The 23,334-nt window shown below is 39.8% G+C and overlaps 1 protein-coding gene across 1 annotated transcript; it reads left to right on the plus strand.

Annotated features, from left to right (window-relative positions):
* Positions 1-11,027: 11,027 nt before the first annotated feature.
* LOC133796951 (wax ester synthase/diacylglycerol acyltransferase 11-like) lies at positions 11,028-21,406 on the plus strand. Its single transcript, XM_062234666.1, has 6 exons — positions 11,028-11,983; positions 19,440-19,512; positions 20,398-20,465; positions 20,574-20,789; positions 20,892-21,029; positions 21,164-21,406. Exons 1-6 carry the CDS (start codon positions 11,225-11,227, stop codon positions 21,320-21,322), a joined length of 1,413 nt encoding a protein of 470 aa, XP_062090650.1. The 5' UTR covers positions 11,028-11,224; the 3' UTR covers positions 21,323-21,406.
* Positions 21,407-23,334: the final 1,928 nt, after the last annotated feature.

Genomic DNA, 23,334 nt, shown 5'->3' on the forward strand with positions numbered 1-23,334 from the left:
TGATCCCAGCAGCAAAACCTAACCAAGAACTAATCCCAAAACTCATCTAGACAATCAAGAGTAATTCACCACTTAACTCACATGCATAAACTTGTAACTCTAGCAAAACTCAGATCGTTAAGTGTTAGGATCCTTACCTAAACTGATAGCTTCGCCCTTGAGCTAATCCTTAATCACAACCAGCTTCAATTTCTTTAATAAGTAAGCCCAAAATTCTCTAACACATCAAAGTCTTCAAACACAAGGGCGAGGAAGGAGAGAACCAAAGGAGAGAGAGGAAAGGGAGATAGGGTCAGTTGCCAAGTTTTTCTGAATCACTTAAATTACCTCCAAGGCTCGGGGTACCAAAAACGTCCTTGAGGCCAAAATGGTAAATTTCCCTGATATTCCCTCCTAAACGTTCTAACTTCAAATATATCTCCAAATATTTATTTTCATAACCCGATAACCCAATAAAATTTATAATACCCAGAATACCCCCCGATTCGCCCCAAGTCGGGTTTTGGGTCTCGTTGTGACTTCCTAGCTAAACCGCTCCCTAGGACTGTCTTGGATCGTGCATCTCAAATATATCACCATTCGCACGTGGTAAAGATCACCATATACACAAATATTGCATTTAGGCCCTCAACGGGCTAAAATTACAAACATGCCCCTAATAACCAAATGGGGCCCACATGCATATTTAATTCACCTAAACATGCATCTCTAATCACATACTCATGAAATTCACACATTAATATAATAAATCACTTATTGCCCTCAAGGCACACTAATCAAGGTCTTAAGCCTTATTAGCAAATTTTGGGACGCTACAACTATCCTCGAAATTACGTGAATAGCTCGGGATACCGCTCCCGCATATCTGACTCAAGTTCCCACATCGCCTCCTCAACCTTGTTGTTCCTCCACAACACTTTCACCAAGGCGATGGTCTTGCTCCACAAGACTTTATCCTTCCGGTCAAGAACCTGAACCGGCTTCTCCTCATATGTCAAATCCTGTTCCAACTCCAAGTTCTCATAACTCAATACATGAGTCGAATCTTATACATACTTCTGGAGCATGGATACGTGAAAGACATCATGGACCCCTGATAGAGCTGGAGGCATCGCCAATCTATATGCTACCTCTCCAACCCGTTTTGGAATCTCAAAGGGACCAAAAAACCTAGGGCTCAGCTTGCCCCGAACACCAAACCGTTTCACTCCTCTCAAAGGTGAAACCCTGAAGAACACATGGTTACTGACTTGAAACTCTACACTCATGCGTTTCAAGTCCGAGTAACTCTTCTGGTGACTCTGGGAGGTGATCATTCGAGCTCTAATCTTTTCAATCACCTCATTGGTCCTCTGAACCATCTCAGGACCTAAGCACCTCCTCTCACCAGTCTCATCACGATGGATAGGTGATATGCACTTCCTCCCATAAAGCATCTCGTACGGAGCCACCCTGATAGTTGCTTGGTAATTGTTGTTGTATGAAAACTTAATCAATGGGAGATACCTACTCCAAGATCCCCCAAAATCCAATACACAGGCTCATAACATATCCTCCAATATCTGAATCATCCTCTCAGACTGTCCATCCATCTGAGGATGATAATCAGTACTAAACTGCAACTGCGTGCCCATAGCCTTCTGCAGACTCTCCCAAAACTTGGAGGTGAAGGTGGGGTCCTTGTCCGATACTATCGACCTCGGAGCCCCATGAAGTCAAACAATTTCCTTCACATACAGCTTAGCATACTGCTCCACAGTATAAGTAGTCCTGACAGGTAAAAAGTGGGCGGACATGGTATACCGATCCACAATCACCCACACTGAATCATATTGTCCCACGGTCTTCGGCAAACCAACCACGAGTCCATGGTCATATCCTCCCACTTCCACTCTGGAATCCCTAGAGGCTGCAATAACCCCGCTGGCCTCTGGTGTTTAGCCTTTACCTGCTGACAAGTTAAACACTTGGCCACATAATCCACCTCGTCCCTCTTCATTCCAGACCACCAACACAAGGCTCTCAAATCTTGGTACATCTTCATCGTACATAGATGTAAAGAATAGGGAGTGGTATGAGATTCATCCAAGATCTCTCATCGGATATCAGAATCCATCGGAACACAAATCTGAAATTTGTACTTCATTAATCTGATTTCTGAGATAGAAAAGTCCTTAGCTGCTCTAACTAAGACACTTCTCTGTGCCCTCTCAACTGGGGATCCTTCCCCTACACATCCTTGATACTCTCAAGGAGTGAAGAATGAAGAGTGATGTGGGCTAACTAAACAACCACCAACTCTACACCCGCTCTAGTTATCTCCCCAACTAACTTATCAGATATCTGCTTCGAACTGAAAAACTGTCCTGGGCCCTTCCGACTCAATGCATCAGCCACTACATTAGCCTTCCCAGGATGGTATAGGATATCACAATCATAATCCTTTACCAATTCTAGCCACCGTCTCTGGCGCATATTCAGATCCTTCTGAGTAAAGAAGTACTTCATACTCTTATGGTTGGTGTATATCTAGCACTTCTCACCATATAGATAATGTCTCCAAACCTTGAGTGCAAATACCACCGCTGCCAACTCGAGATCATGCGTGGGATATCTCTGTTCATAATCCTTTAATTGTATCAATGCAAAGGCTATCACCTTTCCGGCTTGCATCAGCACACACCCTAAACCCTGTCTGGAAGTGTCACAATAAACCATAAACTTCTCATTGTCTGTCGGCAGACTCAACACTGGAGCGGTGATCAGTCGCCGCTTCAGTTCCTTGAAACTATTCTCACACCTGTCTGTCCACACATATTTAGTCTTCTTTCTAGTCAATTCAGTCAATGGTGTAGCTATCCTGGAGAACCCCTCAACAAACCACCGATAATACCCTGCCAATCCCAGAAAAGCTCCTAAATTCTAGTACACTGCTCAGTCTAGGCCAATCTCTCACTGCCTCAATCTTACTTGGGTCAACCAGAATCCCCTCCTTACTGACAATATGGCCCAGAAACGTGACTTACGGTAGCAAAAATTCACACTTTCTGAACTTAGCATATAACCAATGCTCTCTCAACTGCTCTTTCATAACCCGATAACCCAATAAAATGTATAATACCCAGAATAGCCCCCGACTCGCCCCAAGTCAGGTTTCGGGTCCCATTGTGACTTCCTAGCTAAACCACTCCCTAGGATTGTCTCGGATCGTGCATCTCAAATATATCACCACTCGCACGTGGTAAAGATCACAATATACACAAATATTGCATTTAGGCCCTCAACGGGCTAAAATTACAAACATGCCTCTAATAACCAAATGGGGCCCACATGCATCTCTAATCACATACTCATGAAATTCACACATTAATATAATAAATCACTTATTGCCCTCTAGGCACGCTAATCAAGGCCCTTAACCTTATTAGCAGATTTTGGGACGCTACAACGGGGGTCTCGGGTGGCTAAGAAGACTCTTCATAACACTCAATCTCTAACCCCCAAACTTTCTATCCTTCACTTTAGAGTTGAAATATTTGGCCACTCTCTATTTATAGGACGCTACTCAGAGCTGAGAAGCTTCACAGAGCTCCTCCACTAGGACTAGGGACTCTCAGAGTAAAGTGTGGTTTGTGGTCGGATCAACGTATCCCCTAAGTGCGTGGAGATCACTACCTCAACCAGGAGCATCGCGTCATACCCATAGGTCATAGAGAATGGAGAGTGGCCAGTGGAGGCCCTGGCAGTGATGCAGTATCTCGACAATGCCCTAGGAAGCTCCTCAGGCCAAGCGTCTTTCGTTTGTTAAAGCCTTTTCTTCAAGATGGCATCTTTTTTATTGCTTCCACCTACTCATTTTCCTGCGGGTGGGCCACAAAGGAAAAGATCTACATGACCTCATGCTGCTAACAGAAGTCTGTGAACACCTCGCTGTCAAACTACAAGCCGTTGTCGAAGACTATCTTCCTTAGGAGCCAATAGCGGCAAACGATGTTCTTGATGAAGAAGTCTAATGCCTTCTTGGAAGTGAATATAGTGAGTGGCTTGGGCTCGACCCACTTAGCGAAGTAGTAGACCGCCACTATTTCATACTTCACTAATCTTTTCTCGTGGACAATGACTTGATAAGGTCAATGCCCTAATCATCGAAGAGCCAAGGACTTGTCATCTGGGTGAGCTCATTTTGAGGAGCTCGAGGTATATTGGCAAAACGTTGGCACTTGTCACACTTCTTGACATACTCCATCGCGTCTTCGTTCATGGTGGGCCAAAATTATCCTTGTCTTAAGATCCTTTTGGCGAGGCTCTGGCCCCTAACATGGTCCCTGAAAAAGCCCTCATGCACTTCTTGGAGTATCAGACCGACTTTTTGCATGGAACACATCGGAGCAAGGGCAACGAATATCCTCGCTTGTAAAATTTGTTTTCCATGATAACATATCGAGGCGCCTGGTAAAGCACCTTTTGAGCTGCTTTCTTATCCTGCGATAATTCCCTAGAGACAAGATATTTCACAATGGGCTCTATCCAATCGTTCTGGGGTTTGACTGCTTCCACTTCCTCAGGGGCTGAGATGCTCGAAGCAGCCATGTAGTCAATGGGGACTACATTGATCAGTTCAACATCCTTGGTGGTTGCAAGATTGGCCAGGGCATCAGCGTTAGAGTTATGTTCCTATGTCACTTGTCGAATGGTGAATTTTTTGAAGTTGTATAGCATTTCTTGGGTCCTCGCTAAGTAAGCGGTCATTTTTTGTCCCCTAGGCCTGGTACTCCCCGAGCACCTGAATAACTACAAACTGCGAGTCACTGAAAGCCTCAAGGCTCTCGGGCTTAAGCTCAAGTGCTACTCAAAGCCGAGCAATAAGCGCCTCATACTCTTTTTCATTGTTTGAGGCATCAAACCCAAATTTCAAGGTGCTTTGAACCCTTTGCCCCTCGAGGGATACCAAAATGAAGCCTACTTTGACACCATTTTCATTCGACGAACCATCTATGTATAGCCTCCACGTGGGCCCAACCACTGGGGCGTCCCCAGGTCTCTCGTGGTTTCCCGTGCACTCGGTGATGAAATGTGTCAGTGCTTGTCCCTTTATGGCAGTCCACAAGTGATAAGTGATTTCAAATTGACTGCCTTTTTCGCTATCAACCTAATCAGAGAGTTCAAAGAAAATAATGGAAAAGAACACAAGGATTTATTGTGGTTCAGGCTATAAAAAAGCCTTAGTCCACCAGTATTTGGTATTTTGTGAGCTTGAAGCTTGTTTGAGCAAGCTTTAATTGGTGGTTCTCAGGCAGTGTATATGTTGCACTGAGTTTCAAAGTTTCTCTCTCTAAAACTCCAAACCCTTAACAAGGAGATACCCTAACCCTATTTATAAAGGATGGGGTCATTAATGTTAATCATATATCATTAATAAAAATTTCCCCTATTCTAGGGTATTAGTGTTGAATTAATACAAAAAGGGTTTCACTAAATAGAGACTACGGTCCAGGCTAATTGCATGGGGCCCATTGTAGAAAGTTGCACACCAACTTTATGGGGAACATGTCTCTGATAGCCAGGATGTGGCGCACATTCGTCCATGTCAAGCGGCGTTATGGGAAATGTCGATTGTCGATGGTAGGAACTCGACACCACTAATCGAGGCTCACCAAAAGTTGTCAGATGATATTCTGGTTGCCCATACCTGTAGTGACTGACACCTGGTAACTACTCCAGGTCCGAGGATCAGAATGCTAGACCTGGGAGATGGGCGAGTGAAGAGAGCTTCTAACAACATGGCCTCATATGGAGACATCCTCGCCTCGAGGACAGACCTTGGGGCGTGGCCTCACATGGAGACATCCATGACTTTGAGATTTGCTCGGGACGTGCTTGGGACGTGACCTCACCTGGAGACATCCTCGCCTTGAGGATAGACCTTAGGGTGTGGCCTTACTGGGAGACATCCACATCTTTGCCGTTTTGGGTTTCTTGGAAGAGTTCACACTTCGAGAACCTCATCACTTGTCTTGTCATTAATTACTCCTACTTTCCACGTGTCTTATGGTGAAAACACAGACAACAATAATAAAATTGTGCTTTTATCTAAATCAATAAAATGTCTTTACTTGCTTTTAGGGCATTAATCCTTACACGGTAATCAATCGTTGCTTTAACTCCTGAAAACCGTTCTCACATCTATAGACCAAACGAACTTCAAATTCTTACGTGTTAGTTCAGTCAATGGTGTTGCAATCCTTGAGAACACTTCCACAAAACGCCGATAATACCCAGCCAAACCAAGAAAACTCTTGATATCTGAGACACTCTTTGGCCTTGGCCAATCTCTCACCGCTTCTATCTTTGTTGGATCCACCATAATCCCGTCCTTCCTAACAATGTGACCAAGAAATGTCACATGAGGCAACCAGAACTTGCACTTCTTGAACTTAACATATAACATGTGTTCCCTAAATCTTTGCAATACCAAACGAAGATGTTCTCATGTTCTGTCTCTGACTGAGAGTAAATCAGAATGTCATCGATGAAGACAATCATGAACCTGTCCAAATAATCCTCGAACTCCCTACTCATTAAATCCATGAACATTGCTGAGGCATTGGTCAATCCAAATGACATAACCAAGAACTTTTAATTCCAACAACTCATGTGAAAGGATTTCTTTGGGATGTCCTCATCCTTGATCCTTAGCTGGTGATAACAAGATTGAAGATCAATCTTTGAGAACATTGTCCTACCTTGCAGCTAGTCAAATAAATCATCGATCCTTGGCATTGGATACTTATTCTTAATGGTCAACTTATTCAACTCCTTGTAATCGATACATATCCTTAATGATCCATACTTCTTCTTCAAAAACAGTACTGGTTCACCCCAAGGTGAGAAGCTAGGCCTGATGAATTCCAAATCAAGTAACTCTTGCAATTGTACCTTCAATTCCACCAGAGCCATTCTGTATAGTTCCCTGGATACTAGTTCTGTCCCCGGTGCCTACTCAATCATAAGCTCGATCTCCCAATGCGACAGTAACCCTGGTAGATCCTCTAGGAACACTTCTAAGAACTCACAAACCAATCTGGTCTCTACCGGTCCAACTGTCACATCCCTGGTGGTATCCATTATGATCGCTAGGAATCCTATGCAACATCCTTGCTAGGACTCTAGCCTTCAGTGTCGAGATCATAGGGACGCAAGACCCGTTCACAACACCCACAAACACAAATGGGTCATCTCCCTCAGACTCAAAAGTCACCATCCTCCTTTTACAGTGAATAGTCGCCCCATACTTGACTACCAGTCCATACCCAAGATCATATCAAAATCTCCCATCGGCAGCTCAATTAGATCTACAGACAACTCCCTACTATCAACCTCTACAGGTAATGATCTGACCCATCTAATAGAGACGACCAATTGCCCGGTAGGAAACAAAGTCCCAAACACCACAACATAAAAGTCACATGGTCTACACAATATGTCTATCACTCTACTGGATACAAAAGAATGCATAACACCATAATCAATGAACACAGTCTAAGGAGAACCAGCATTAGAATTCTGACCTGCCTCTACTGAGGGACTAGCCTTAGCCTCTAATTGCATCAAAGTGAACACTCGAGTTGGAGTCAAGATATCCGCCTTCTTTTGTTCTTCATTGATTTCCCTCAGAAAATCTTTTTTGAGATGTCTAACCACCCCACAGAAAAAGTATGCCTTCGCTCGAATTTCTCCAAGATGGCGTCTCTTGCGCCTGGCACATTCCAGATAACTCATCCAAGCCTCATTGCGGCCCTAGTGGCCACCCTGCACACGCCAAACCCTCTTATTAGGACCAATTGTAGTAGAGGTTTCTGGGGTCTTCCTCTTCTGGTCACCGAGGCCTCTGCCCCTACCAGATGTACCACTCTCCTGGTATCTCGCCTAGCAGCGCTCTCGCACAAAATTTTGCTCTCAACACCCTCAGCAATAAGGGCATTCTCCAATACCTGAGCATAAGTAGTAACTCTAGGCACGGAGGCGATCCTAACTTCTACGGGCTATCATAGCATTTAGCCCTTGAACAAATCGTTCCTTCCTTATCACATCAGTTGGTACCAAGTAAGAAGCAAACTTGGCCAACCTATCAAACTTCAAGGTATACTTTGTCACTGTCATATTGCCCTGAACCAGATTTGTAAACTCATCCACCTTTGCAGTTCTAAATCCATCATTGTAATACTTCTCATCGAACAAATCTCAAAATTCTTCCCAGTTTATTGTAGTTACATCCCGAGTCCGGGATACCACCTCCCACTAGATATGGGCATCATCCCAAGGCATATACGTGGCACAAGCCACCCTATCGTTACCTATCACCCTCATGAAATCCAGGTTGGAGGTAGTCATATGCATCCACTACTTAGCTCGCAGTGGGTCTAGCCCTCCCTCAAAAGTAGGAGGGTGTTGCTTCCTGAACAGCTCATAAACAGGCTCCCGTCTGTTCTGTACTTATGGTTGTCCCAGAATCGTGCAACTACTGGTGGTGCGGACGGGGCAGCGTTCCCTAGTGAACCATGCTGCCTAAGTTGTCTGATCTCTTCTTCTTGTCTCTGTAACCTTGCTTGCATTTCAACAAACATCTGCTACAAGATTTCAAGGGCTGGCGGAGGGTTCTGACCCTGGTTATCATCTCTAGCCTCAATCTCAATGCCAACTAGTCTGTTTGATCACCATAGAGGCATAACTCTCCAAGTATATTTACAATCAATAACTTGACTCATCAGGCAATGATAATAGTATCAGGGTACCACCCCACTGTCCAAAACCTAACAAATAAGCGTACACACACAATAACAATGCTAATAAGCATTTCAATAACTTTCGCATGCAACAAGAATGTTAATAAGCATATCTTTTCACATTCACATAACAGTTAAGGGCCAGACCTTATCAGTATAAGTCATGCTTCTTACTCTAGCATGTAGAAAATGCATATATATATCCCAATTAAGCACGTATTCACTTTATTAGTTACCAAACTGTGAGTTGAGCTTATCTTTAGCGACGAGCGTACATATTTAGCCATTCTTCAAGAACCTTTAAACCTTGACCGTTGCACTGTTTGTTTAAAATAGTACTTAACTTGTTAAGTGAGTCATTTGGACTAAACGTGTGATTAAAGTTTACCCTCGGGATGAGCCACTTTGGTCTCTCCATCGGACTCGATGTTTTTGTTTACTGAGATACTGATACAGCGTTCTCGACTTTGCGGGGCATTCTTCGGTTGGATTCCTGGATCGTTATTCCTACGCAACTGGTTAGGTTTCGAGGGGACACCAGCTACAGGCCTCGCGCGACCCGTATGGCCGCGTCGGGGTGGAACGCCCCGAGCTCCACAGGCGCTGACTGCCTAGCAGTGCCCTTAGGCCCCTGAGCCATTACCTTTACCAGCCTGCTGAGGAACCTGGTGGCCTTCGGGTTCTTGACGAGTCCTCTTTTGCTTTGGAGCAAGATTATCGCCAACCTTTCCCTTACCACGATCTTGCGGTGGCATCAAGGTTCCAACTCTTGCTGGGTGCCCGGCGAGCACCTCATCTGGCGGATTTCACGACTCTGCAACCCGGTGCTCAAGAGGCATTCTAGCTGCATTAACAGGTGGCAATCCAATGGGGTGCGCAGGTGGGACATCAGTTGGGTGCCCAGCTGGTGCACTGCCATTAGGGTCCACTCACAACCCCTGGGCTGCAAAAGCGGCCTTTATTGCAAACACAATCTCATGTAGGGCGGCAATGTTACCCTCTTGCGCATTGATCTTTTGTTGTTGGGTGGCCACCTGCTCACGGAGGATCACCACCTCCGGAGTCTCCTCTGCATCCATGGGTTAAGGGTATTCTTCCTCATAATACCCTTGGTCGACGCCGTCATCTCCGCCGTCATACTCGACATCTTCGTTGTAGTCCTCCACCATCTCAAGCACGTCCTGAGGTGGCTGCCGACTAGGTTCCCCTCGTTCGGCTCTGGTAGGAGGGAGTACATCATCTGTAACTTTTCTTCGTGTAGTTACCATGACTGTAAGTTTTCTAAATGCTTTCTTCATGCTCTCAATGAAAGCACCAAAATATTCATTGCTTTTTCACTATTAACCTTAAAAAGAGAGAATAAAGAAACAATCTCCGACTGTAGGATCAACTGATTCTCGAGCGCGTGGCCTGCCTCATCGAAAGAAGTACACATCCTGCCACATGTCCTACTCGGACCGCCACGTGTCCTACTCGGACGATCACGTATCCTTCGGTAAAAATACGAATAATAACATAATAAAAATTGATAATATTGAGATAATATAATTATTGATATTGATTATAAAACAACAATGTAGGTAAGAATATTTTTTTAATAAACATTAATTTAATTTATAAAAATATTAAATATTTTAAAAAATGCCATGAAAATATTTTTTTCTCATGTTATGTTTGTTATTGTCATCCAAATATTTTAAGAATGATTCACCATTTATTTTGTATTTTTTTTTTATATATTTTCAAAGAAAAAAATAACAAAACTAGGATTTAAGTACTTAAATGATATGATTTCTCAATGTTGGGAACTAGCTCATACAAAATCAACTAATTTTTCAATTAACTTTTGAGACTTAAGTATTAAAATGTGTAAAAATAGAGACTGCAGTGGAAAAAAAACTAATAATAAGATTGAAAACTGTGAACTACATTGCATAAAGGTTCCTATCTGCAAATTGTGATACACTATGAGTGATTTGTGGATGAACACCCCTACAATCTACTAAACTCAAAAACCCAAATTCCTTTTAACTAATTTTTCTCCTATCCTAATTTTCAAAATAGTTATGTTCTATGTCAGTACGAATTTGAAAACGGTACTGGTAGTACTACGGCCTGTGAATTGCAAACCAATATTTAGCTCTGACGAAGTAACTTATTATTGACCGACCGTTGGATTTATCTGGAGTATCCATCTCTTAGAAAGCGATGGATACAAAATAGAGAACCATAAACAATAACTACACTTAGCCAAATCCAATTTCTAGATCGCCCACTCTCTCATCTCGTCACCGATTAAATAATTCACATTAGATTACGTATTGCCACGGTCCACCTTATGTATATAAATCTATACTCCTCCCACTACCACATGATTCCATTAACCCGCATTCCCTGATTTGCACGCGTTTTCTCTCTCTCTCTCTCTCTCTCTCCCTCTCATGGCGTCGCCGGCGATCGACTCCGACGAACCCCTAACTCCGGCGGGAAGGCTATTTCTCCGACCAGAAATGAACCAAATAATTCATTGCGTCCTCGGAGTGAAAAATCCGTTTGACATCGAAGTCTTCAAGTCCCAGATCCAGGAATCCTTCCTTCTCAAACACCCCCGATTCTGCAGCCTCATGGTCGTTGACCGCGGCGGACGCGAGCGGTGGCGGAGGACCAACGTTGACCTCGATCGCCACCTCATCGTTGTCGATTCTCCTGTTAACTCAGAGAGCGGCGGTGATGATGAAGCTTCTGTCAACGAGTACCTGGCGGAAATGTCGACCGGATCGATTCTAAGCCCGGACAAACCGCTTTGGGAGATCCATTTGCTGATGGCGCACAAGTGCGCCGTGTTCCGGATTCACCACGCGCTTGGGGACGGCATTTCGCTGATGTCAATGTTGGTGGCCGGTTGCCGAAAGGTCGGGGACCCGGACGCTGCGGCGAGCATGGGTACGGTTGGTAGTAAGCCGAGGAAAAGCAGGGAAAATTGGTGGCAATATTATTGGAATGGGTTTGTGGGGTTGATAGGGGTGATGTGGTTTAGCTTGGTGTTTGTGGTGGAGTTTCTGGTGAAGATGCTGTGGCTTTCTGACCGTAAAACGGTGATAAGTGGAGGCGATGGGGTTGAGCTTTGGCCGCGGGAGCTCGTTACCGCTAGGTTTCGTTTGGACGATATGAAGATTGTTAAGAAAGCCCTACACGACGCTGTAAGACTCCCAGTATTACCGTTTGCTCTTTTTCCTTTTTCTTTCTTTAATTATTTTTAATTTTACTATTATAATTATTGTTAGGATACTATTAAACTAATACTTAAGAACGTTTCTATGTCAAAAATATTATAATAATAATAAACATTACCCTGGCTGGCAATTGGAAATAAGTAAAGTACTAGAACATAACTTAACTTTCGGTTGCAAGTGAAAGTAGACAAGGTAACACTGTACAACACACATGCCACGATAGGCGAGTGGGTCTAGTGTAGTGTCCCATAAATCATATAATCTATTTTGAATAATATAGAAAAAGTATTGTTATTGGTCAATCATATTCATAACCACTAACAGTACGCTGATACCCGCTCAACCCATCAAAAACTACGGACTTTGAACTCGCTCATTACAAAACCTGTTGAAATTGGATTGGGTTGACAACACCGCCATAAGATTAGTTGGGTACAGGTTGTAATAATATAAGAAGGGTTAAACCCGCACTCATTACTTTTTTTTTTTGTATATACATTTATAGTAATAATTTAAATCTAAAAATACAATCTATAAAGTGTTCATTAAAAATTATAAAGTTTGTGACTCTTTTAATATGTTTGATAGAAATATTGGATTTTAGGATGTGATATATTCTTTATATTTATATATATATATATATATTTATTTATGTTAGTCCAAAGATCTAACATTTTTTAATTAAAATTTTCGTTGCTATGAGATTAATGGTGGTAACTTAAGAATTGTATATAAAAATTTGTTTAGGAAAAATAAATAGTGTTACTTGTATTGATAGTTTAATTTCAGTGAAATTTTTCATAATAAAACTTAAATTGTTAAAATTATTAATGTATGGATTGATAAGTTTAATACCATTTATAATTTAGATAATTATTATACTTTTATTTTGTAAAATTTGAGATATGATAATATTTTCTCAAGTTATTATTCATGACGACTTTGATGAGTAAAGATGATATAAATTTGAACTTTATGGTCTACAATTTTTTGTTTTTTTAAATATCATTAGTTGATAATCCTGAAATTTGAATAAACTCAACTTGCTCATAAAACCGCCCATAAAAAACAGCTCAAACTGCACACTTGTTGGGTAATTATTGGTTGTATTTTTCTAAAATCGCCAAATAAAAAAATGGCACAAACTATCCAAAACCCGCCAAATCCGCCCGACGTGTATCCATACTACTTGATAATTGAGTAATCATTGGTACACACAAATTACATCTAAACATTAAATACAAGTCATTTTTATTTAATGGTACTCATTTTAAAAAAATATAATTGGTTAAAAAAAATTATCACATAAGTATCTAATATTTGAGTGTAATTTATGTGTGAACATGTTATTAATCGTGGTATTATTGGATAATACTAGTACCCTTAGCATTACTTTGAAATTTTTTTGGGTAGAATCGGTGCCTTCCCTGGCTCTTTCCCAATTCGGTATCCCACTTGTGTTCATTTGCTATTAATCCATGGGTCGTAATAGGGGAAGGTATAACTAAAAAACCTTTTTTTTTTTCTTTTCAAAAATTAATTATATTAGTTATGTTTGGAAAATTTTAGGTATAACTAAAAAAAACCTTAATTTTATGCATCACCAGATAAATATGCCAAATTTTATTTTAAAGGACAAAATTGCCCCGATCAGAAAACTATTCCCTCTTTGGTGTCTCTCCTTCCCCATTACTCCCAGTCTCTCTCACTAGTTCTAATTTGATAGAGTTTTATTAGATTAGAAACAATCCATGAGAGAAGAGCTTATCTATACAGTTTCTATCTAAACACAATTCAAAGAATGAATTAGCAAGTTCTTGAGTTAGAAATGTATTTATATGGAAAAGATTACAAGAAGGCTTTGGCTGTAATTAACAGCTTGTAACAGTAATTAACAAGTTGTAAAACAGAAAACAAGTGGCAAAAATAACAACCAAAACCACTCTTAACAACTAACTCACAAACTGAAAATGGAAAATGTCTAGTGGTTATCATCCCCCCTCAAGCGAAAGGGTGATGAGCACACTTTGAGATTGGCTTTGAGATACAGAAACCGATAAGTTGTTAAGACCTTTGTGAGAATGTCAGTAGTTTGATCAACTGAAGGAACATACCGAACTTCCACCTCTTTTGCTAAAATTTGATCTCTAACTAAATGGAGATCAATTTCAATATGTTTCGATCTTGCATGGAAGACCGAATTGGCTGCTAAAGAGGCTGCTCCTTAATTGTCAACCCATATAATGGGAGGTGCTGGAAGAGTAATCTGAAGTTCGCTCAAAATAGAGGACAACCATTTCACTTCAGCTGCAGTGTTGGCTAATGTGCGGAATTCACTCTCTGTGCTAGAACGGGCAACCACTTGTTGCTTCTTTGCTGACCATGATATAAGATTTCCACCCAAGAAAACAACATAGTCACTTATGGAGCATCTATCATCAGGACAGCTCGCCTAATCAGCATCCGAGTATGCTTGAAGACACAATCTAGCAGCAGGTCGAATAAACAAGCCGTCATGAATAGTACCTTTGAGATATCTGAACAAACGTTTACAGGCATCTCAATGTGTATTAGTTTGAGCATGTATAAATTGGCTTAGTTTATTGACTATAAATGCTACATCTGGCCGAGTCAAGGTAAGATACTAAAGAGCACCCAAAGTGCTTTTGTATAGGGACTGATCAGAGAAGGGTTCACCACTGTTGAGAGAGAGATTATGAGAAGAACTGGTAGGACTAGGACTTGGTTTAACACCATCTAAGTGTAGTTTAGTGACCAAGTTAGCAATGTACTTAGAGTGAGAGAGATATATACCAGATGGTGTTCTTTTTATTTCAACCCCCAACAAATAATGAAGAGGTCCTAGGTCCTTTACATCAAATTCTTTATTCAAATCTACAATGAGTGTGGTGATGTGATCTTGATTGGGTCTTGTAATGAGTATATCATCCACATATACCAACAAAACAATGAGATTATGTCCAGATCCATCAATGAACAAGGAGTTGTCTGATTTGGACAAGCTGAACCCTTTGCTGTACAGAGTAACTTTGAGCTTATTGTTCCAAGCTCTTGGAGCCTGCTTAAGGCCATAAAGAGCTTTGTTCAGCTTGCAAACATAAGTGGGATATGTTGGATCAACGAACCCTGGTGGTTGTGGCATAAACACAGTTTCCTGTAATGTGCCATTGAGAAAAGCATTTGACACATCAGGCTGAGTGATCGGCCAATTGAATGAGATAGCAAGTGTGAGCAGAATTCTAACTGTTGTTGGACGAACCACAGGACTAAATGTCTCTTTGTAATCAATTCTAGGAGTTTGAGAATAACCCTTAGCAACCAATCTTGACTTGTATTTATCAAGTGTACCATCAGCTTTAAGCTTGATTCTGTGCACCCATTTATTGCCCACCAAATTCATGGATGAGTCATAAGGTACTAGTGTCCAGGTCTTGTTTTTTTTTCAATGCATTGTTTTCCTCTTGCATGGAGGCAAACCATCTTGGATCAGCAAGCAACTGCTTAAGGGAACGATGTTCTCTAGGCAAGAGAGATTCTGGGAGAGGGTGTGAAGTAGCATGATAAGCTTTGGGCTTATGTATCCCAGATTTGGATCGAGTTTGCATTGAATGAGTATTAGTGGTGGATACTAGATTAGTTGAGGAGATGGAAGGAGTTTGTGGTTACTGAGGTGAAGGTGTTGGCTTAGATGGGGTTGATATTTATGGTGGAAAATTTGTGAGAAAGGCAGGTAAGGCCGAATCAAGAGATACAGCAGGACACTCATGAGTGATAGACCTGAAATAGGGGCCATGTTCTGTAGTACTGGGAGCAGTATAGGCAGTAGCAGTATCAACAAGATATTAGTTGTAGTAGTAGGTGCAGCATGTGCCTCATGAATAGGTGCATCATGTACCTCAGTCACAGGTGTATGGACATTAGTATGCAATGGTGGAGTCACAAAATTGATACTAGGAATGGACAATAAATTAGTTGAGTTTACCTGCACAGTTGGAGTTGGAGAAAGAGTAGGGAACTCTTCTTCATTAAAAGCAACATTCTTGGCAATATATATTCTGTCTACTGAATTTTCACATAAGTAGCCCTTGTGATGTAATGAGTAGCCAACAAACACACACTTTTTAGACCTGAGTGTTAGTTTGTGAGAATGATAAGGCCTTAAATGAGGGAAGCAGGCACAGCCAAAGGGCTTGAGAAAACCATAGTCTGAGAGTATATGAAATAGACATTCATAAGGAGAAATGTCTCCAATGACTGATGTAGGTAATCTGTTGATCAAGAATACTGCATTTTGAAAAGCAAGCCACCAAAAGGACAAGTCTAGACCAGCTTGAGCAAGTAGTGTTAAACCAGTTTCAGTTATATGGCTATGCTTTCTTTCAGCACGACCATTTTGTTCATGGTCATGAGGACAGGGATGCTAAAAGTGAACCCCATGTTGGTTGAGAAACTGAGCTAGAGGTTTGTATTACCCACCCTAATCGAATTGAATATTTTTGATGGGAAGACTAAACTGTTTTTCAGCAAACAGTTTGAATTGAAGGAAGATAGGGTATGCTTGAGATTTCAAGGTTAAAGGGAAAATCCAAGTATACCTACTAAAATCATCTAGGAAGTGAATATAATATCGGTAGCCCTCCTTGGATGGGGTATGAGATGGACCCCATAAGTCGGTATGGACTAATTCAAGGGGTTGAGATGCTCTAGACTCAGATAGGGAATATGGTAATTTGTGACTTTTTCCTTGTTTGCATGCCTTACAAAATTTTAATGCGCTTAGGTTACTGGAAATATTAAGTTGAGATAAAACTTTGGCTAAGACTTTGGGGGCAGGATGCCCAAGTTTAGAGTGCCAAAGATTAACATTTCTTGTTTGAACATTTAAAACTTCAGGAGAAATAATAGATGTAGACTTAGAAACAATTGTTTTATTTATTGACAATTCATTACAATTGAGTGGAGCTGAATTATCAGCTACAGAATTACAAGAAGAATGAGAAATAGAAGGTGTTTCTGAACTAGATTTATTTGTGGCTAGAAGACACTGAAGTTGCACATTTGGAGTCGAAAAGGAGTGGTGAGACAGCGTGTACAGGCTATTTTTAACTCTCCCCTTGAGCAAAACAGTCCCTGTGACCTTGTCCTTGACAAAACAACAGGTGGAATGAAATTCCAAGAAAGCGTTATTATCATTGGTGAGTTGAAGGACACTAACAAGATTTTTGGTAATGTTAAGGACTTTTAAGACATTGTTTAACTTTAAAGGAGATTTAAAGGAGGGTAAAGAGGAAGTACCAACATGGGTGATGGGAAGTCTCTTACCATTGCCAACAGCTAGAGCTTCTGAACCAGAATAGGGAGTCTCAGATTCGAGATGCTCCATTCCTTGGGCAACATGGTTGGTGGCACCCGTGTTTGCATACCAATCATAGTCATCAACAAACTCAAGAATGGTGGTAGACGAGTAGGCCTATGGTGCTTCTTGATCATCAATTTCAGTGAGAAATGCCTTGGATTCCCCAACTTTGGGTGTAACAAATGCCTTATCAAATCGATAATGACACATAGCAACAGTGTGTCCAAGTTTGTGGCAGACTTGACAAGGCAGTCGAGGGACAGATGGATTGCCACGACCATAAAATCTTCCAGATGATCTATTATTGTAGCCATTAGAACCACGACTTCGATATCCATATGAGCGATTTGGAGCACCAGGACCATTTCTTGATGTATTGATGCTGAGATTGGTAGACATTTTGGAAGCAAGATCACCAATATTGTAAAGTCTTTCGAGCCTACTTTCATGGGTTAGCAATAAAGATTGTATGGACTCTAAAGAAAGATCATCTACAAGACTGGTCACATGAACAACAACAGGGTCATATTCAGGACCTAATCCATTAAGTAAGTGCATTATTAAATCACTTTCTTCCATCGGATGGCTAGCGGTAGAGAGAGAATCAGCTAACAGTTTGACCTTATCATAGTAATCAGAGATTGAGAGATTACCTTTTTTGATTGTTGATAGTTGAGATTTTATTTGGAGCGGTCCAGCTTTGGATTGGCTCGAGAAGCGTTGTTCAAGAGCACGCCAGGCATCAAAGGACGATGTGTGATGAGCCAAAGATCCAAGAATTGTTTCAGTCATGGACGATCAGAGCCAACTGAGGAGTAATTGATCTTTGCGTTTCTAGGTGGTGAATTTAGGGTTGAGATCGCCGGTGATGAGTCTCTGAACAGGGGCAATGCCGGTGAGGAGAAGGTCATCAAGTCCATGACCGATGATGTTGGGAATCACTTGAGATTTCCATGCAAGATAGTTTGTGCGATCGATGCAAACTGTGAGAGAAGAATTCAATGAATTCTGAAAGGGATTCCATTGCTGCGTCGGAGCAATTGCCGGAATCGAAGCAACGGTTGGGGGCGCTTGAGCTGATGTTGTACGTTCTGGGTTTCTAGGATCCATGATCGACGTTAGTTAAAGGCTTCCTGATACCATGAGAGAATAGCTTATCTATACATTTTCTATCTGAACACAATTCAAAGAATGAATCTCAAAGAACTGCAAAAGCTTAGCAAGTTCTTGAGTTAGAAATGTATTTATATGGAAAAGATTACAAGAAGGCTTTGGCTGTAATTAACAGCTTGTAACAGTAATTAACAAGTTGTAAAACAGAAAACAAGTGACAAAAATAACAACCAAAACCACTCTTAACAACTAACTCACAAACCGAAAATGGAAAATGTCTAATGGTTATCAATCCAAAATAGAAACACTCAAAATAATTGAATTCCCTCACAGATTTTTAATAAAATTGTAAAAGTTACAATCCCCATGCTTTCGAGAGGCTTGTTCTCTCCTACTCTAAACTTTCAAGAGGTTTGGTTTCTTCAAATGAGCAATCTCAGTAAAAAAAAATTCAGATCCCCCAAATAGAAAGTCTACCCTCTAATAGGCATCAATAAAAGACTTAAGCCACCTAGGATTACAACTCAGCCAATAGAATCAAAACAAGTAGGAGAACAAACAACCTAATTACAAGTAAGACTAAATTTAATTGTCTAGCTATCAAACAACTTATAACAACTTATTTTACCCTTCTCTGATACACCTTATAAGTCCTAGGCTTATCATAATTTTAATTCAATAATCCGACTGTTAGTGAATCTAACACACACACATATTTATATATTTATTTATTTATATATATATCTATATATATATATATTCTTTCTTTACATAACATTCTTGACATATTCTTAACACCGCACTATAATGTTGAGTTTGTTTACATAGGCCAGCTATTTTACCCGATGATATTTGAAAAAATATATTTTCAGCTATATATATTTTTAAATATGATTATTTATGAAACTGGTGAGCTGAAGTATTATCAATCAGACCATAAATGATGTTCTTTTTGGGGTGATATCATGTGGCCTATCAAGATATCTCGATCACCGAACACCAAATGGTAAGCATTGTCTTTTTTTTTTTTTTTATGAAAAAATGCTAAGCATTGTCAATTTCTCATGTTGAACTTGAAATTATCCCAATTATAATAGCCTTTTTTTGTTTAAATTTGTGTTATTTATAAATGAGATTAAACTTCAGATGAAACAGTTAAGATTAAATGTTGTCTTATGGGACGTTTCTTAGGTGGCGAAGCTAAAAGTCCCAACTAGAAGTTATATATATATAGAAATTTTTTACAATAGCTGTGTCAATTTAGCTTTTATTAGTACGAGTGTCTCTGTATTCGCATATGGAGAAATTATAACTTAATTTTTTTTTATATAAAGTTATACATTGTTAGTTATAACAGATATCTTTCTAAATTTTGAGAAATTGTAAATAATTTACGATATTCAAATTAAAATTTAAGCAGTCAATTGCACGCACATTTTTTTATAAGTGTCCAACTAACTATTTTAAACTCTAATTTTTAGTATTATAAAATATTTATAATTTTTTAAAAACTAACGGAGTGCTTACTATAACTACACTATACCTCTTCGTATAAACAAAATTGAGTTATAATTTATGTACATACCGACAAAAATGTAAGCAAAATGACCCTACTATAAAATTTGCCATATATATAAATAAAAAACAATTTGTCAATTTCTGTGTAAAATTATAATTGTTTACATTTATACATCATTTTATTTGGTCTTTACTAAAACTTTTACTCTTTATTTTGCTCTTTTTACAAAATTTTAATGGCTTCCCTACCTGATTCCAGTATATTGTCAATATATCTTATGTTACAAGATGAAATTAGTGTTTAAAAATTTAGCACTTCCACTTGTGTTTACGTTCAATTGATTAAATAAAGTTGATTTTTTTTTCATCTTAGCTGTGCAAGAGGGGATCCAACTCACAGGTCTAGCGATGGTAAATTTGAGAAAACAGCCTGGACCACAGGTACGTAGTAATATTATATTTTTCTCTAAATGTTTTTTTTTTTATTATTATTACTCTGTGTTGATAGTTAAATATTTATTTTAAATTATTATTATTTGGTGGGATCAGGAGCTCTCGGAATTGATGAATAAAAATTCAAAGTCGCGATGGGGAAATAAATTTGGGTTCCTTATGATACCCGTGAAGTATCATAAAACTAGTGGTACTGATCCTTTACTATACGTCAAAAGGGCTAAGGTTATGCTCGATCGAAAGAAACAATCTTTGGAGGCTCATTTTTCATATAAAGTTGGTGATATTATGATGTCTTACTTCGGATCAAATGTACGCACCAATGTTTTCATTCCTCTTTCTAATTTAGTTTTCATTCCTTAACTACAATGTCATTCTAATAATAATAATAATGTGTCTATTTTTCTTTTTTAGGTTGCTGGTTTCCTTAACTACAGGATCATTTGCAATACTACTTTTACCATATCCAACGTGGTTGGGCCACAAGAGGCCATTGCAATAAAAGACAACCCTGTAACTTACATGAGAGTAAACTCATCCAGTCTGCCTCATGTATATACAAATCTGCCTTTTCTTAGCTCCCATTTCCTTTTTCTGAATAAGAATTAATTTTAATAAAAATTTGTATATAGACTAGTACTAAGCGTATTAACAGTTTTAATTAATGACTGAGGAAAAAAATGCAGGCACTAACGATGCACATGTTGAGCTATGCTGGAAGAGCTGATATGCAAATATTGGTGGCTAAAGATATAATCCCAGACCCTGAACTCCTTGCTAAGTGCTTTGAAGACTCTTTGCTTGAAATGAAGGAGGCAGCCTCTGCCATTATCAAAAGTACCTGACAAAAAACTTTTTTTTGTAGAATGATATAGGACTTTGTATTATTGAACTTTCACATAACAATAAATAAAGGGAGTTTTGTATTATATGTGGAAATTAGATTTCTATATTTGATTGAATGAGAGCTATACCTTAATAGGCTGCCTATAATTAGCTATATATAGAAACTAAATATTTTATACAATTTGGTTTCTCATTCTAAAAGGGATACCCTATAATAATAATAAAACAATATTTCCTACACCTTCCCTCAAGGTGGTGCATATATATTCCACATGTCAAGCTTGCAAACTAACTCATTAAAATTGTCTTTAGATAAACCCCTAGTTAGTATATTTGCCTGTTGTTGCTTGCTAGGAATGTACACAATACATAATTCTCTTCCATCAATTTTTTCTTCAATGAAGTGTTTGTCCACTTCTACATGTTTGGTTCTGTTGTGATGAACTGGATCATATGCTATGTTGATTGCTGATTTACTGTCACTATACAACTTCAGTGACTCAGTTCTTTGGAGTTTTAACTCTTCAAGTATGCGCTTGATCCAGATTAGTTCACATACTCCCTGAGCGAGAGCTCTAAGTTATGCTTCAACACTACTTCGAGCTACTACCGATTGCTTCTTACTTCTCCAAGTCACTAAGTTCCCTCAAACTTTAGTACAATACCTAGTCGTTGACCTTCTATCCTTAATTGATCCTACCCAATCCGCATCTGTGAAGGCCTTAACACCTCTTTCTTCGTTCTTCTTGAACAATAATCCACTCCCTGGTGTTTTCTTCAAATAGCGTAGGATTTTGTACACAACTTCCAAATGTTCTTCTAAAGGATTGTGCATATATTGACTGACTAAGCTCATAGCAAACACAATGTCAGGTCTCGTGTGAGATAGATAGATCAGATTTCCTACTAACCGTTGATACATCGTGTAATGCCCCAAAATCCCTAATGTGGCTTAATGCCTGGATTAGGGAGCCAGGAGGGCCATAATTGATTTATTATGTCATTAAATGATAATATGCATGATTATGTGAGTTATATTATTATATGATGATAAATGCATGCATTTGGGTCCACTTTTAATTATAAGGGTATTTTGGTAATTTGGCCCGTTGAAGGCACAATTGTATATTTTCATGCATGTTGGTGAGGCATGGATGAGATCACATTATTATGTGGATATGTTTGAGCCATTCCGCATGAGACGATCCTAGGATGCAATTTAGCAGTTTTGCATAATGGGGTCAATTGTTGGGATATTGGATAATGAGAATGACTATTTGATTATATATTGGGAGTTAGTGAAATCAGGGGAAATTCTGAGAGTTTTGACTATTTTGCCCCCGGTGACGTTTTTGGGACCCCGAGCATTAGAATTTACTTGAGATTACTTAAGCTTGAAGTAATCTGTCAGAAGGAAAACTACGTTCAAACACCTTTTCTCTTTCTCCCGTTATCCCTTTTTACTGTTCGTCGCATTTTTGAAGGAAACTTAAGTTTTAGGACTCGGATTCAAGCGAGGATCGAGGCATAGCGATTCTAGGAAAGATTAAAAGTTTTTTAACCGGAGGATTTAGCAAGAAACAACTCAATCAGAAGTAATCCAAGCTTTAAGTTTTGAGTTTTCGAGTTTCTAAGTTTTGAATTGGATTTTATGTGTTGATGAGATTTTGATTTGTTTGAGCCTCGAGATTTGTTGATTTTGGATCATTGGGATGTTTGGAAACTTTGATTTTTGGATTTGGAGATGTTTGAGTAGGTTTTTGGAAGGATTTAAAAGAGGAAAAACGAGGTTGTTAGCTGGGTTCGTGGTCAGGTCGCAACCCTGTTCTTGGGCGCCGCGGCCCAGGCTTGATAAAGGAGGAGGCTTGTTGTGTGGGAAGTTAGGGCCGCGACGCAAGGTAGGAGCGCCACAGTGCTAGGCACATGCAGTTTGGGCTCGACCTCTGTAGGGAGGTGGTGGGCCGCGTCACTTTAGGGCATTTTTGGGAAGAATTGTGTTTTAATCATGGGA

The sequence above is a fragment of the Humulus lupulus genome, chromosome 1 (assembly GCF_963169125.1).
Source record: "Humulus lupulus chromosome 1, drHumLupu1.1, whole genome shotgun sequence".
Taxonomy (NCBI): Eukaryota; Viridiplantae; Streptophyta; class Magnoliopsida; order Rosales; family Cannabaceae; genus Humulus; species Humulus lupulus.